At 41.1% G+C, this 15,056-nt stretch overlaps 1 protein-coding gene across 2 annotated transcripts in view; it reads left to right on the top strand.

The window, feature by feature from the left end:
• The window catches only part of RASGRP3 (RAS guanyl releasing protein 3), a 40,452-nt gene that overhangs the window by 12,474 nt on the left and 12,922 nt on the right, over positions 1 to 15,056 (top strand). For both annotated transcript variants that reach the window (XM_036931615.2, XM_036931614.2), the window contains 3 exons: positions 698 to 973; positions 7,369 to 7,446; positions 12,690 to 12,806. In XM_036931615.2, the coding sequence (XP_036787510.2) occupies positions 698 to 973; positions 7,369 to 7,446; positions 12,690 to 12,806 (471 nt within the window). The remainder of the gene's footprint in view (positions 1 to 697; positions 974 to 7,368; positions 7,447 to 12,689; positions 12,807 to 15,056) is intronic.

Below are 15,056 nucleotides of genomic sequence, written 5' to 3'. Positions count from 1 at the left end.
ATGGGGCTCATTATGTAAGTGTTTCATTTTTCCTTTAGCCTTATACTGAATTTCAAGTAAAGAGCAAAACCCATTTTAAGTGCTGTAAAGAATAAGAATTCAGTGTAGGCTCATAGAGGTTTGGAACCACCAATGTGTCTCCAAAAATTATTTATTTGAACTCCTCTTTCTTACAGAAAAGGAAACTAAGGCCCCCAAAAGTGAAGTGACTTGTTTAAGGTCACCTGTCTTCTTCTGGTTAGTGGTGGAGTCCAAAGACACAGCAATCTCACACCTCAGTAGACTGTTCCAGATTAATCTGGAATGCAACTTTCTTGGAACAACTAGGCAATGTTAATATACTACTTACATATAATACAATACATGCCTGTATTTGTGGACTGTAACATTTCCATGAATTACGAAATAGTTATATATACATGATGCTGTTTAACATCCCAGCATCCCTAGTAGGTGGGCAGAGGTGTGGACAGTTTCCATTTTGTAGTGAATAGAACAGGCTGTCCAGCTCAGCCAGGCCCAGTATTTTCCTAATTTTCTCTTTCCTGGTTAGTATTTCCCTGCATCAGTGTTGGTGCACTTGATACTTCTCTCAGGAACAAAGGAATTTCCTAGCAACACACTGCAGGGTCCTGGGAGTGGGCGTGAGGGCACAAGGAAAGCTGTTTGAAAACTGTACTTTTCCATCTGTTCCCAGAACTGGAATGAAATGATGGAGCTGGTCTCTTCCAACGGCAATTACTGCAATTACCGCAAGGCCTTTGCTGACTGTGATGGCTTCAAAATCCCCATCCTTGGCGTACACTTGAAAGACTTGATAGCAGTCCATGTCATTTTCCCAGACTGGACAGAGGAGAACAAAGTGAACGTTGTGAAAATGCACCAGCTCTCCGTTACCCTGAGTGAACTGGTCTCCCTGCAGAATGCCTCTCACCACTTAGAACCCAACCTGGATTTGATCAACCTGCTCACAGTGAGTCCGCGGGACTGGGGTTTGTGCTCATAACACTTCTGCACCTCACTTCCCAGGGGATGCAGGAAGTAATTCACTAGGCGAGGGAGGAAGAGTTCAGGATCAGTTGATGGGAAGAAATCTTAAAGGGTGAAGGGGAACCCTCCACCCATAACAAGCATGACTTGAGACTGTAATCTCAGGGCCAAGAAATGTCCCTCTGCTCTGAGGAGCCCAGTCTCTGCCCCTATGGATCCTGCCTCTGGAGTTCTTAGAAAGGCCCTCCAGGCCTGTCCTCGGTCCCTCACTCTCCTTCATCACACACACCTGATTAATCACCTCCCGCTGAGTGTCCTCAACACACCTGCTTCTCTTTATCCTCCCTGCGCTGCTGTCCTCCAAGCCTGGAGTAATGCAAGGACCCCCTCTGTGATCCCCCTGCCCCCCACCATCAACCACCAGGATGCGGTTCCTAGCCTGGCATTCGGGGCCCTTCAGGTCTCCTTTTCTGACTGTCAGTCTAGCCTTGTTTGTTGCCACTGATGCTGCATCGCACCTACCTCTGAGGAATATTGGCCTTCTTACACTTTCCACCATGAACTACTGCCTTTTGCTTCCTGGCCTTTGCACTTTCTTGGAAAAAATCCCTTCCCTACTCACCCTGTGACAACCTCAAAATCAAAAACTTCTATCTTTCTGGAATGTTCTCTGTTTCCCTCAAAGCAGTAATGCATCTGTCACATGTGTTGCTCTCATGCCTTATACTTTCTTAACTATAGGAGGTACCACTTTTAATTTGATGTTTTTGATTGCTTGCTTGCTGTATTCATTGCATGTCCCCAGCCCCTGTCACGGTACCTGGCGTATTTAGGAGCTCAACAGATAAACTGAACGCTGTATTTAGAAATGGTATGGATCAGACAGAAGAAATTCACCTACCATTCATGTTTTGGCACCTGTGGCACCCTCCTTTAGCTGGTCTCCAGGTCCTCACACTGTGAGACACAGTGGGTATATAGACCAGAACATTTCCATTGGCTGTTGCTGTGTCGGCGGAAAAGAACATAACCAAATTCTCTCATTCTTGCTTAAACAAGGGGAGAAGCAACTTCCCTGTTTGAGTTTATATCACTGTGGCATCTGAAACTTGGCTGCAACACCGAATTGACGATTTTCCTTTAATGGCCATGGAAAATGAAAACGATAACCCCTCTGAAGCTCTGAGAGCCTAAATCCGCTGGGACTGCTACGCTGGAGTAAGAATGCAGTTCCTAGAGCTTCTCACCAATGGTTCCTAGAGTACATAATTGTTTACCAAAGAACAGAACCCCTAAGTGTGTGCAGTAATGCCTGCTGCACCTTTGGTATAAAACAGAAGTGGCCAACACACAGAAACACCAATCTCCTGGGATTGAGTGTGAGACAAACAGTAAACACACAGACATTCTCTGTTGGGGGAGAAAAAAACTCCCACAATCCAGGCACCTGCATTTATTAATCATTTGCCATGTAAATCTGTTGCCATGAATAAATGACCAGAGTGTAGCCCTGATCAGACTGCAAACCCACAGACACAGGTGATGTCTGCGGACCGGCGTATGTCTCACACGCCTGTGTCCTGGCTGTCTCCATGACATGGGGCATACTGTCACAGAGCAGAGGTCTACACTTAGGCAATTTCCCATCCAGATAAATGATCCAGACAGTGATGCAGTAGGGAAATTAATTTTGAGTTCCAAATGCAGCAAGCAACATCATGACATATATTTGGAAAAATACTGAACATTTTGAGTGAAAACTTTTTGGTGCAATTGGAAAATCTGAACTCTAGAAATAAAAGCTATGAAATAATTGCTTTTTGCTGGGAAGAAAATAAAAATGTAAAAGGATGCCAGTTCCCCCTTTCTCTGTCTCTCTTTCTTTCCCTTTCTTTCAAAGGTATTGCAGGAAAACTTAGAAGCCCCCAGACTCTATATTCAGTAATGGCAGTGTCATATTGCATCTGAGACAGGAGATTTAGCTTTGAGCCCTGATTTCAGTTACTTGGCTTTGTCCCCTTACCTCACTAGCACTGACTGTGGGTTTTTCTTAAAGGGTTTTGTGTTCGTTTGTGAGGCCTCTTCCTCTTCCAACTCTACACTTCTATGATTCTAGCTGTAAGGAACAGTTGAGCCTTGAGAATAAGGAACCAAGTGTCAACTTGATTCTGTGGTTTCAGCCCAGCAGCTCCTTAGGATGACACAGTCCTGTATCCAAGACCCAGTGACCCAGCTAGTTTCTACTGAAAAGCCAGGATCCTTCCTCTTTCCCCACAAGCAAAGAGAAAGCTCAGTGTGTAGGAGACTCCCATGAAGTTTTCACTAAAGGCCTGTGGGCATTTTATGAAGAACATATATGTGGGATTAAAACCTTATGATTGACGGTGGCTGCCCAAATACGTGCGAGGGCGTCCATAGCACATCATCCTGAGGGAAGATTCATTTGCCCCAAGACTCGAGGTCAGGTTTCTCCTGAAATGATTGTTTACCTCTAAACACAGTCCCAGGTGAGGATGCTGATATGTGATTGAAGATAGAAGATGAGAATTCTTAAGTCAATTAATGATTACTGACTGCTCTGTGCCATAGCTGGTATAGCAGTGCTTGAACTCCCTCTAATAATTGATTACAGTTTTCCCAGCACTTTTCTCATACATCTCCTCAGTAAGGGCTCACAAACACCCTGTGTTGGAAACAGGGCAGAGCAGGAAGTGCAACATCAGCCTGACCCTTCCAATTTCACAAAATAAAGAGATTCATAAAGGACAAAAGCCTTGAAAATGGTCAACATCCGAATCCTAGCTCAGGGCTCACCCTCTCTCTCTCTTCCTCTGATAGGCATGCACTCTGTAATGTGTGAGTTACACTACATTCAGTCTTTTGCATCTGTAAACATGAAATAGCCTCGCTGTCCCTCTTCATGGATGTGTAAAGAGAGAGTTAACTGCAGAACACCAGCACTGAGGGTGGGGACTGGGTATGCCATTTTATCCTCGTAGTCGTGGATCCCTGAACAGCACTGGGCACCTAAAGGGAGGGGGGACACCAGCAAACTGTTGGGATTTGGATCGTCTCCCTTTTCAGGGATGGTCCAGAGAAGACATTTTTCCACTGTGACCCAAATTCACACAACCAGGAGCTGACGCTTTCTGTTTCATGGTACACAAAATAGTCTGATTCTTTTCATAGTATTTTTAGATCTATCAGTTACTTTTACCATTCTGAGTATATGCAAATAACTGGAAATCCCCTGTATTTTTTCAGTCTCATAAAAAAAAAAAGAAGAACAATTAGAAAAATGGTGAATAGAGGCAGCTGGATGACCAAGTATGTTTTATTTTACACTTTTCCAGTCCAGGCAATATAGGTCCTAATGGACAGATTAAATTAAATCCACAGCCATCTTTGCTGACAGGCTTGGGTATAAATGTGACAATGTCAAACAGCAGCTCAGAATGTTTTTCAGAAATAACCAGATCCAAAATACATTAGACACAAGCAAACATTCTTGAAATCCCACAGACAAACTGCCTATATTATAAAAAAGGATATAGGAAGTAAAACAGGTCACTCCATGAAGGGCTCTAAACCCCAGGGGTGATCCAAGGACACAAGAAGAACCGTGGCTGAGAAAGCAGAGGGGCGGCAGGAGTACCCCAGGCGGCAGTTTCCACGTCACCATGAGCACAGGGGCATTTGGCTGCTGCACTGACTGGAAGCCACCGCTGTAGTTCCCATCTGCGCAGCCCTCTAAATGAACCCTGTTGGACATACATTAGTGCATTTTATCATCACAATCGTCCTGGAAGGGAGCTGTTATTTATGACTCCTATTTTACAGATCAGGAGACTGACACTTGAGAAAGTTGTTTTGCCAGGTTCACACCACCTTTAGTAAACAGGGGCAAACATTTGGAGAAGACCAGAACATTCCCATCGTAGGGGCAGATATCTGTCCATGTGACCTATAAAAAGCCCAAGAATGTTCTATGTCTCTTCAGAGAACATCTCCCCTACTTACTGTTGTTGGCTTGCTTGGATTTCTGGCCAGATGTCTGGCACTGCTGTCATCCCCACTCCAAAGACACCAGCGCCAGTCATTAGAGGCCACATCAGGAAGACTGGAACATGCTCATCAAAGTCCTGATTAACCCCGATAACAAGGAATTCAGAAGGGAGAAGTCACTTGGTTCTCTAGTTACGTAGCATTCACAGTACAAGGCAGCAAGCTGGAACTTCAGTTATGGTGGAAAAGACAGGTGCTCACCTGCTCTCGTGAGGCTTAGAGACCAGCAGAGTCTTCTGCTGGGGAAATCACAAGATGGTGGTCAAGTGCCCCATGGCGGATGTGTTTTATTTGGCCCAAATGACATCACTTTAAAGAGTTTTTGGATTAGTTACCAGTGCTTACAAATGGAGGTATTTCATATAAAGTTCCAGATTTCTGACTTCTCTCGACAAATTAGAAGATATGGCAATTGTTATCAAGCTGAAAGAGGAAAAATCCCCACGTTAATTACATCGGAAAGATCCTTTTTTCCAAATAAGACATTGTTATACCACTGTTTCTCTCAAATACCTCTTTCACGTATTCCATTTTGCTCTTATGTCACGGGCTGCCTCTTAAAGGCATCTGTTTGTGCCATGGGATGGTTCCTTCCCCTGCAAAAGGGCAGAATCCCTGGGGGTGGGAGGGACTACTGTGCAGGGGAAGGTAGATACAGTGTCCATTTTTTGTGAGGAGGATTTTCATGATCTGAAATGATGCTGGGGCAATTTTATAGTAAACTCAATTTATTATGTTTAGAAAAAAACCTTTAGGTGGTGAAGTCTAGGTAAAGCAATATACCACCTGATGTATGCAATCTTTAAGTGTTGTGTTTAGTAGCTAGAAATGTGGCTAGAATGGTCACTGGCACATGCTAGATGACCAGTGAATATTTGTTGAATGAATGAATAATTCATAAATGACATGTTATAATGCCAGCTTCTTTTTTGAATGAGGTAGAGCAGAAAGATAAATCCTTCAAAGACATCCTTTGCCTCTGATTTTCTCTTGCTTCCTCCTTCTTTCTCTTCCTCCTCACTCCACACCCCTTCACATTAAGCCTTTATCTTTAGACAAAATATGTGAAAGGACATTTTTTCATGCCTAAATGGTCAGAGAAGGATAGGGCACCTGCTTATCTTCACTGCTGATAAAGTGATGTGATTCATCAAGTGTCTTAATATTCAAGGGCATGGGTGGGAATTATCCAGGCTTATTTTAAGTGTCATGACTTCTGTTTTAGGTGAGTGAGGCCATGCACCTTAAGGCTTTACAGATTTTGTCCATGTGCCCTAATCTTGTTTTAAGTTGTTAACCCTGCCTACCCTAAAATTTCTCTCCTTGTTATTTGTCTAAGTCCTCCTGGTTAGGTCCCAGTTCACAGGTTACTTTGTGATCCGTTGTGACCACTTCTGTCTTCAGTGGCCCCCACACATAATAATAATAATATTAGTGTAACAGGTATAATAATGTCAGCAACACCAAATTACATTTCTTGAGGCTTTACTGTGTACCAGGAACTGTGTGAAATACTCGACATGCATCATTCCATTTGATACTGATAAAAATTCAATTTCGTAGGGACTTTATCATTGTACCCATTTTACTGAGGCAGAAATTGAGTATCAGAGAGAAAATAACTGGTTCGAGGTCACAGAGCTAATTAGTGGCAGGCTCAGTATTTGAACTAAGGCCCCTCTGACTCCAAACCTCAACCTCATGCTGTACATGCTGCCTTCCTGAAAACGAGTCCTAGAAGCACTGAGTGCAGAGCAACTTACTTCACATTTAGCACATGTTGCCTTCTGCTGATATGAACACATCTTTTTGTGTTCAGGTCCTATTTATTCAAATAAGTCGTCAGGCCCTTGTGAGTCGAAAATGATTTTATACCATTTTATATCACCAGGATTTAGCACAATGCCCTAAAATAATAAAAACCTAACTAATTGCTCCAATTTTCTCTGTAGTTCTTTATTCAAGCCTCTAAGACACTACTTATTGCATTTATAATTCTTGCTTTATGCATCTGTCTCGATATAAAATGAAGAATCCCTTACCTCCAGCTAAGGGATTACTGCTTAATAGCTGCTTGATAATATTTTGAGGAACCGAGTCAGTGATTCTTGTTCATACTAATAACCACCCTAGGTTTATCTTTAAAAGACATTTTTTTCTTTGTCCATCTCTGCATGCTATCTTCTTAGTGTTCTGCATTCACTCAGATTATTAGACATTAAGTTGAGACATTCAGTTTGAAAAACAGTTCAGCAATGTAAAAACACAAATGTGATCCAACATAATTAACTTCTCCCTTCTAATTTATTGTAGCTTTCTCTGGACCTCTATCACACAGAAGATGACATTTACAAACTGTCACTGGTGCTGGAGCCTAGAAATTCTAAATCGGTAGGTACTGTGTTCTCTCTAAGGATCAGTGCCAAACACCACTGTTGTCACTTACAGTAATTCACTATTCAAATCCATGTTATTCTCATCTTGCCAGTGGAACAACTTAGCCCTGACAGCTTGAGAAGTATTTCTTTACATCAGCAGCTAGTAAAGAACATTATTCCCAATTATTCTGTTTTGTGATCTTCTATGTGTTTATGTTCCCTCTGAGGACTCACCTACATGTAGGGCCAAAAAAAGAAAAATAGAAGCATCTGACTGTTAAAGAGTATGTAAATCCTTCCAGGCTTTTAAAAAAATACCATTAACGTAAAATTAGAATTAATAAATTTTAAGTACTCTGATCATAATTCACAAATTTCTCTACTAAAAATTGACTCAGCTCAGAATTTCAGTATAACATTGAATAGTGTCTCATTCAATTGATGGCTGACTCTTAGTAAAGAAACACATAATGAGTTGAGTAAATTGCTTTATCGAATGTATACTTCTCATTAGTTTAGCGACTATCTCTTAGAGATGGTTTGCACATGGCATGGTAATAAAAAATGCCTGGGTGAATTTGAAATTTATAGCAAGGATGAGGTTTGCATGTCCAGAAAAAAAGTCCACGTTTGCTTCATATCTCATATCCTGAGATCAGTTTCCTATAAAAGTCTCATGCATTATCTCCTTAACCAGGTGAACTCTGTAGCATGTTGCCTGCAACTCTAGACCCTATGTGTGTCCATCTATTAACCCTTCCTGTGATTCTGAAGCATCAGACTGAAAGAGGCACAATGATAGGGAAGCCTCTTTTATGGCGCTGGGAAGGCACGAGGCTGGCTGCAGCATGCTAAGCTGTACGGGTTGTGTGCACACAGCATTTCCACCTCCCAGCACCTTCCTTCCCCTCAACCTGGCACCTGAGTTGCTACTGGTTGGGTGTTGGACTCTTAGCAGGGCATCATATACAAGTTGTCTCCTTAACTCTGTGAAGGAAACCAAGTCTGGTGCGCACAGGCATCTTGTGCGGACCACCCAGCCAGTAATTGGGAGAACAGGAATTCAGTCTCAGGCCTGTTTTCAATACCTGTGCTTTTTATACTGCCCACTGCTGCCTGAGGTTCCACACCACCCCTGTTTCAGGAATGGAGTAGGAATGAGCACTTTAGACCACTCATCTGATGTGTGTCTTTAGATTTATTCTAATTCATTTTCAGTGTAAGTTTCTGCCAGTTTTAGGAGAGATTTCTATCAAACATAGAAAGTCTTTTTCTGTTGTAAAAGCAGATGCTTTCAGAGTATCAAGTGCTGAAATCCTATGAATTTGTGAAAACGCATTTCCCAATCCCTTTCTGTCTCTTCTTTAAGTGGAATGTCATTCTATTTGTGCTTAGCTTTTGACATGTGCTGATAACTAGAGAACAAGTCCCAGACTGGGTTATGTTCCTGAGAGCCTGTAGCTCACAGTTGGTGCTGGCTGACCACACCTAAACAGTTAGTCCCACTATGAACCTCTTTCTGTCCACGGTGGCACCTCGGTGTCTCACTCGCTCTTAGTGTTTTACTTGGTGTCTCAGTTTTTTCACTCTCTCTCTAAGTCAAAAGAAATGCCTAACAGTTCCACTTATAGAATAGTTAGGTACAAACAACCTAATAAATATTTATATTCTAATACCTTAGGATCCACTTGTAAAAATAATACCCATACATTGAAATAAAAAGAATATTTAATTTTACTCCTAAATAGCTACAATTACTTACTAATGCATGCACGTGTCTGTGGATCACTATACAATTTCTTAAATCTTGAAATGAGATTGGATACTGTCACCCTTATTTCTTGTCCCACATTGATTTGTTGCTTCAGAAAGCTATGATATCATTGAAAGAAACAGAGCATGATCTACTGGGTGAACTGTGAACTACTTGAAGCTGATAGTTCTCAGGGCATCTGACAAATATTGAGGCTTGCTGCAATTCCCTTGGGAGTTTGAAATAGCTTTTGATACTTTCGGAGTTTAGCAGGGCTCCAGGCAGGGCACCTTGTTGTATAGGTTGGAAACTGCACATTTATCCTTCATCTGATCAGCAAAATAAAAAGTCTGATGGGAAGAGCCGTCATCATGAAGGTGTGCATGTGAGTGACTGTGTGTTGAGGTGACCAAGTCCAGCCAGCAGGCAATCTGTGGTGCTTGTTGATAGCCCACAGGATACCAGCAACTCGCAGTGTGGTTAAGGGTGTACATCAGTATAGTTACTCCTTGATTTCTGTTGCAAAAATGTTTATCCCCAATTCAGTATCAAATAAAAAACCTACTAATACAAGTTTGCCTGTGTGCACCACTAAAAGCTGTTAGATTATATGAGGGTCCCAGGTTGAGGATATAAAGCACAGAGCACTCTTGGCTGGTCTCCTAATAGGATTGTTACGTGCTGTGTTGGATAAACATGTTATGTGCTATTACCACCATCTTCCCCACATTATTGAAAGAAAGTATCTTTTGAGAATGTGGAAAAAACCTGTAGAGAAAGCAAGTTCTCCAAAGAGGTCTAGAAAGACCTAACAATTAGCCAAACAGAAGTGATTAAGCATACTAAGATATTGACATAAGGACATGTGCGTGCACTGGTGCCCACTTACTGCACCCATCTACTAAATTATCACTAACACTAAGCATTAACGAGTTAGATAACTGGTGTTCTGTGCATTTTGTATCACACAGAAATCTGTATGGATTGTTAAATATGGGAGTTTAAGGATGTTTTCGTTATATTCGGGGAGCTTGAGTAGGATTTTTGGATGGGCTGGGAGAGCATTTATTTTCTCTTTCCATTTAAAATGTACTCTAGGCTGCTGCTAAACAAAATGCACTATCCGAGCATGTATTTAGTTACATATTAGAGTCCACTGACAAAAGATGTGTGTGTGTGTGTTTCTTTGAAGCAGAGTACAAGTTTTATTTAAAGTCACTTAGAGACAAAGTGTGGGCAACCTCAGAGAGAGGAGCGCCAAAAGATGTGTGTTTTTGTAACATTCAAGTTACATAAATATTTGCAGATGACATGATATTGTACATAAAAAACCCTAAAGAATCCACTCCAAAACTACTAGATCTAATATCTGAATTCAGCAAAGTTGCAGGATACAAAATTAATACACAGAAATCTGTGGCATTCCTATACACTAACAATGAACTAGAGAGAGAGAAAACAGGAAAACAATTCCATTCACAATTGCATCAAAAAGAATAAAATACCTAGGAATAAACCTAACCAAGGAAGTGAAAGACGTATACTCTGAGAACTACAAGACACTCATGAAAGATATTAAAGAAGATACCAGTAAATGGAAACACATCCGGTGCTCATGGATAGGAAGAATTAATATTGTCAAAATGGCCATCCTGCCTAAAGCAATCTATAGATTCAATGCAATTCCTATCAAAATACCAACAGCATTCTTCAACAAACTAGAGAAAATCGTCCTAAAATTCATATGGAACCACAAAAGACCTTGAATAGCCAAAGCAATCCTAAGAAGGAAGAATAAAGCAGGGGGAATTATGCTCCCCAATGTCAAGCTCTACTACAAAGCCACAGTAATCAAGACAATTTGGTACTGGCACAAGAACAGACCCATAGACCAATGGAACAGACTAGAGAGCCTTGATATAAACCTAACCATATATGGTCAATTAGTATATGATAAAGGAGCCATGGACATGCAATGGGGAAATGACAGCCTCATCAACAGCTGATGTTGGCAAAACTGGACAGCTACATGCAAGATAATGAAACTGGATTATTGTTTAACCCCATACACAAAAGTAAACTCGAAATGGATTAAAGACTGGAATGTAAGTCATGAAACCATAAAATTCTTAGAAGACAACATAGGCAAACATCTCCTGAATATAAGCATGAGCAAATTCTTCCTGAACCCATCTCCTTGAGAAAGGGAAACAAAAGCAAAAATGAACTCATGGGACTACATCAAACTAAAAAGTTTTTGTATGGCGAAGGACATCATCAACAAACCAAAAAGGCATCCTACAGTATGGGAGAATATATTTGTAAATGACATATCTGACAAGGGGTTAACATCCAAAATATAGAAAGAACTTATACACCTCAACACCCAAGAAGCAAATAACCCTATTAACAAATGAGCAGAGGATATGAAGAGACAGTTCTCCAAAGAAGAAATTCAGATGGCCAACAGACACATGAAAAGATGCTCCACATGACTAATCATCAGGGAAATGCAAATTAAAACCACAATGAGATATCACCTCACACCAGTAAGGATGGCCAGCATCGAAAAGACTAAGAACAACAAATGCTGGTGAGGATGCAGAGAAAGGGGAACCCTCCTACACTGCTGGTGGGAATGTAAGCTAGTTCAACCATTGTGGAAAGCAGTATGGAGGTTCCTCAAAAAACTAAAAATAGAAATACCATCTGACCCTGGAATCCCACTCCTTGGAATATACCCAAAGAATACAACTTCACAGATTTAAAAAGACATATGCACCCCTATGTTTATCGCAGCACTTTTTACAATAGCCAAGATATGGAAGCAACCTAAGTGTCCATCAGTAGATGAATGGATAAAGAAGATGTGGTAGATGTATACAATGGAATACTATTCAGCCATAAGAAAGAAACAAATCCTACCGTTTCCAACAACATGGATGGAGCTGGAGGACATTATGCTCAGTGAAATAAGCCAGGCGGAGAAAGACAAATGCCAAATGATTTCCCTCATTTGTGGAGTATAACAATGAAGCAAAACTGAAGGAACAAAATAGCAGCAGACTCAGAGACTCCAAGAAGGAACTAGTGGTTACCAAAGGGGAGGGGTGTGGGAGGGCGGGTGGGGAGGGAGGGAGAAGGGGACTGAGGGGTATTATGTTTAGTACACATGGTGTGGGGGGTCACGGGGAGAACAGTGTATCACAGAGAAGGGACATAGTGGATTTCTGGCAACTTGCTGTACTGATAGACAGTGACTGCATTGGGGTATGGGTGGGGACTTGATAATATGGGTAAATGTAGTAACCACATTGTTTTTTCATGTGAAACCTTCATAAGAATGTATATCAATCATACCTTAATAAAAAAAAAAGAGTTACATAAATATATGTTTTACTGGTATTATTACTATATAAAATTTGTATGTCTTTCTCAGTGTCCCTGGTCCTAATTGCTCAAGGCTCCAGACAAAGTTGAAAAATGTGTGTGTTTTCTGCCAGCAGCCTACCTCGCCAACGACGCCCACTAAGCCGGTGGTGCCCCTGGAGTGGGCGTCAGGAGTGATGCCGAAGCCAGATCCCACTGTCATCAACAAGCACATAAGGAAATTAGTTGAGGTAAGTGGTTGAGGGAGAGTAAAGACTAAGCACTAGAAGGTTGCTTTCTCTTTCCAGAATATTCTACTGTTGTCCAGGAATCAGATGGAGTCCATGAAAAGAGCCCCTGGGGTGAAGGAGCGATTTAGCAGACATTGCTCTACCTGGCTTTGCCTCTGGGAGACAATCTGGTCAAGTCCTCTTTCCCCTTCTTGTCCGTTTGTTCTTGCCCACATTCTCTTAGCTACTCCCAACTCTTCTTTCTCCCAGGCATTTGACACCTCTATCATTGCCTCTGCAACTTGAGGGACTGTTTAGGGAATAGAATCTACTCATTAAAAACTCACCTGAGTCACAGTAAAATGCCCAATTAATGGGTTAAATCACCTAAAGGAAAAAGATCCTATACATTGAATAGTTTCTCTTGGTGTGTGTGTTTGGAGATCTGTGACATAGCTTTACAATGCCGTTTAGGTCAGAAACATCACTTAATGAAGGGCTAGTCTCGGTCAGAGTTTTCCATATAGAAGGAAGAGTAGAAGCACCATTGTGGGAAAAATGGAAACATATCAGGCACTGGAAACTGTGACCCCTGATTAAACATCTATTTTCATGGACCAGTACATCCTCTGGTGCACAGGAGTGTGTCTTTGGGAGAAAAATAAGCTTTTTGCTGGGGAAGAGTGTCCAAAGAAAAAGCATTTTCTCTATATTGGGTCGTCCAGCAAACTATGAGGTATGAAAGAAAAGTTATGTGGAGCACATAAGGTAATAAGGAAAGGTCAGAAAGGGTGCGGGAAGGGGGTGGGGAGCCCACAAGGTCCCGGGGAGGCCATGGGATGATGTTGTAGTAATAGACCCAACATGCAGCCGGGGCAGGGAGAAAAGGATCCAGGCAGGGCCTAGTTGCAGCTCAGAAAGGTCTGGAACCAGGAAAGGGAGGACAGAACTATGTCCTCTCTCCACTCTCCTCTCCGCTTTTCACTGAGCACTCCCTCTGTTCTCTGCAGGCTGACTCTCTTCCACATGGGAAGGCCCTTCCTCCCTCCCTCCCTTCCTCTCTCTTTGACCCTCTCTCCACCTTACACCTTCTCTCTTCTCTCTAATACCAGTTTTATGGGGAAGGTTGGCCAAGTTAGGATGAGTTACTTACTGTTGATTCAATCAAATGAAAAACTGGGTTTTCTTATAAATTTCTATAGAAGTTTATTGCACAAAAAAATATAATTTTTTTATACTTTTAATATAAATATAGATATTAGACTATAAATAATAGGTACTATGTAATAGTTCATTTTTAAGCAATTTGATTGTGAATGAGTATTAATATTGGGACTTGCAAAAAAAGTAATGCTTTATGATTCTGTGTGATTCAGTTACCAGCAGATAAACTTACAATGAGTGCTAAAAAAATCATATTTGTTATTCAGTAATTTGTTCATTTATACACTGCTTCCTTCCCAAAACACTCCTGAAGCAGCTTTGCAACACAGGGCAATACAGGTGAAATAGAGAGAAACCACTGGGAAAAGGAAGATAGATTCATTACAATTAGACTGCAAGTTGAATATACAGTTGCATACATGTGTTTGCAGGTAGAACGTACAAACATTTTTGGAAATCCAGTTTAGCAGAAGGCAATGGAAAAATCTTTTTATATATCTCTGATTATAAAGAAAGTCAGAAACATTGTAAATACTGATGCTGTAAATATTCAAACATTTCATAAAATACACAAAGCACAAGTTTTACTTTCAGGTCTTGGGATTTCTACTCTCTAGGGATAACTCCTGGTAGTTTGTAGATTACCTTGTACAACTTTATTACACACACACACACACACACACACACACACACACACACACACACGCATGTATATCTCTGAGCAACCTTGTTCAATTATTTCTCAGAACAGATTCCTGGAAGTGGAATCTGAGTACGCACTGATTGTCCTCCAGAAAGACTGTGGCCATTTACTTCACCAACTTGATATGAAAGGACCTCTTTTCTCACACTCTAGGTGATTTCCAATTAATTTAATGCTTTCTGATCTAAGAGGTAAAAAAAAAAAAAAGTTTCATTTGCATTTCTACAGTTATTAGCAGAATTGAGCATCTTTCCATGAATGTATTGGCCATTGATTTTTACTGTGGTGATTGTCCATTTTCCTTTCGTGCCTTTGCTCTCATATATGTTACAAAAATTTTCTCATTTATCTTCAAATTTGTGAATTCAGCTTTTTTATTCAGATATTTTACATTATGTTGTAAT

This window comes from Manis pentadactyla, chromosome 2 (assembly GCF_030020395.1).
Source record: "Manis pentadactyla isolate mManPen7 chromosome 2, mManPen7.hap1, whole genome shotgun sequence".
NCBI lineage: Eukaryota > Metazoa > Chordata > Mammalia > Pholidota > Manidae > Manis > Manis pentadactyla.
The sequence above is the reverse complement of the archived record's forward strand: the minus strand, read 5'-3'. Positions and strand labels throughout refer to the sequence as shown.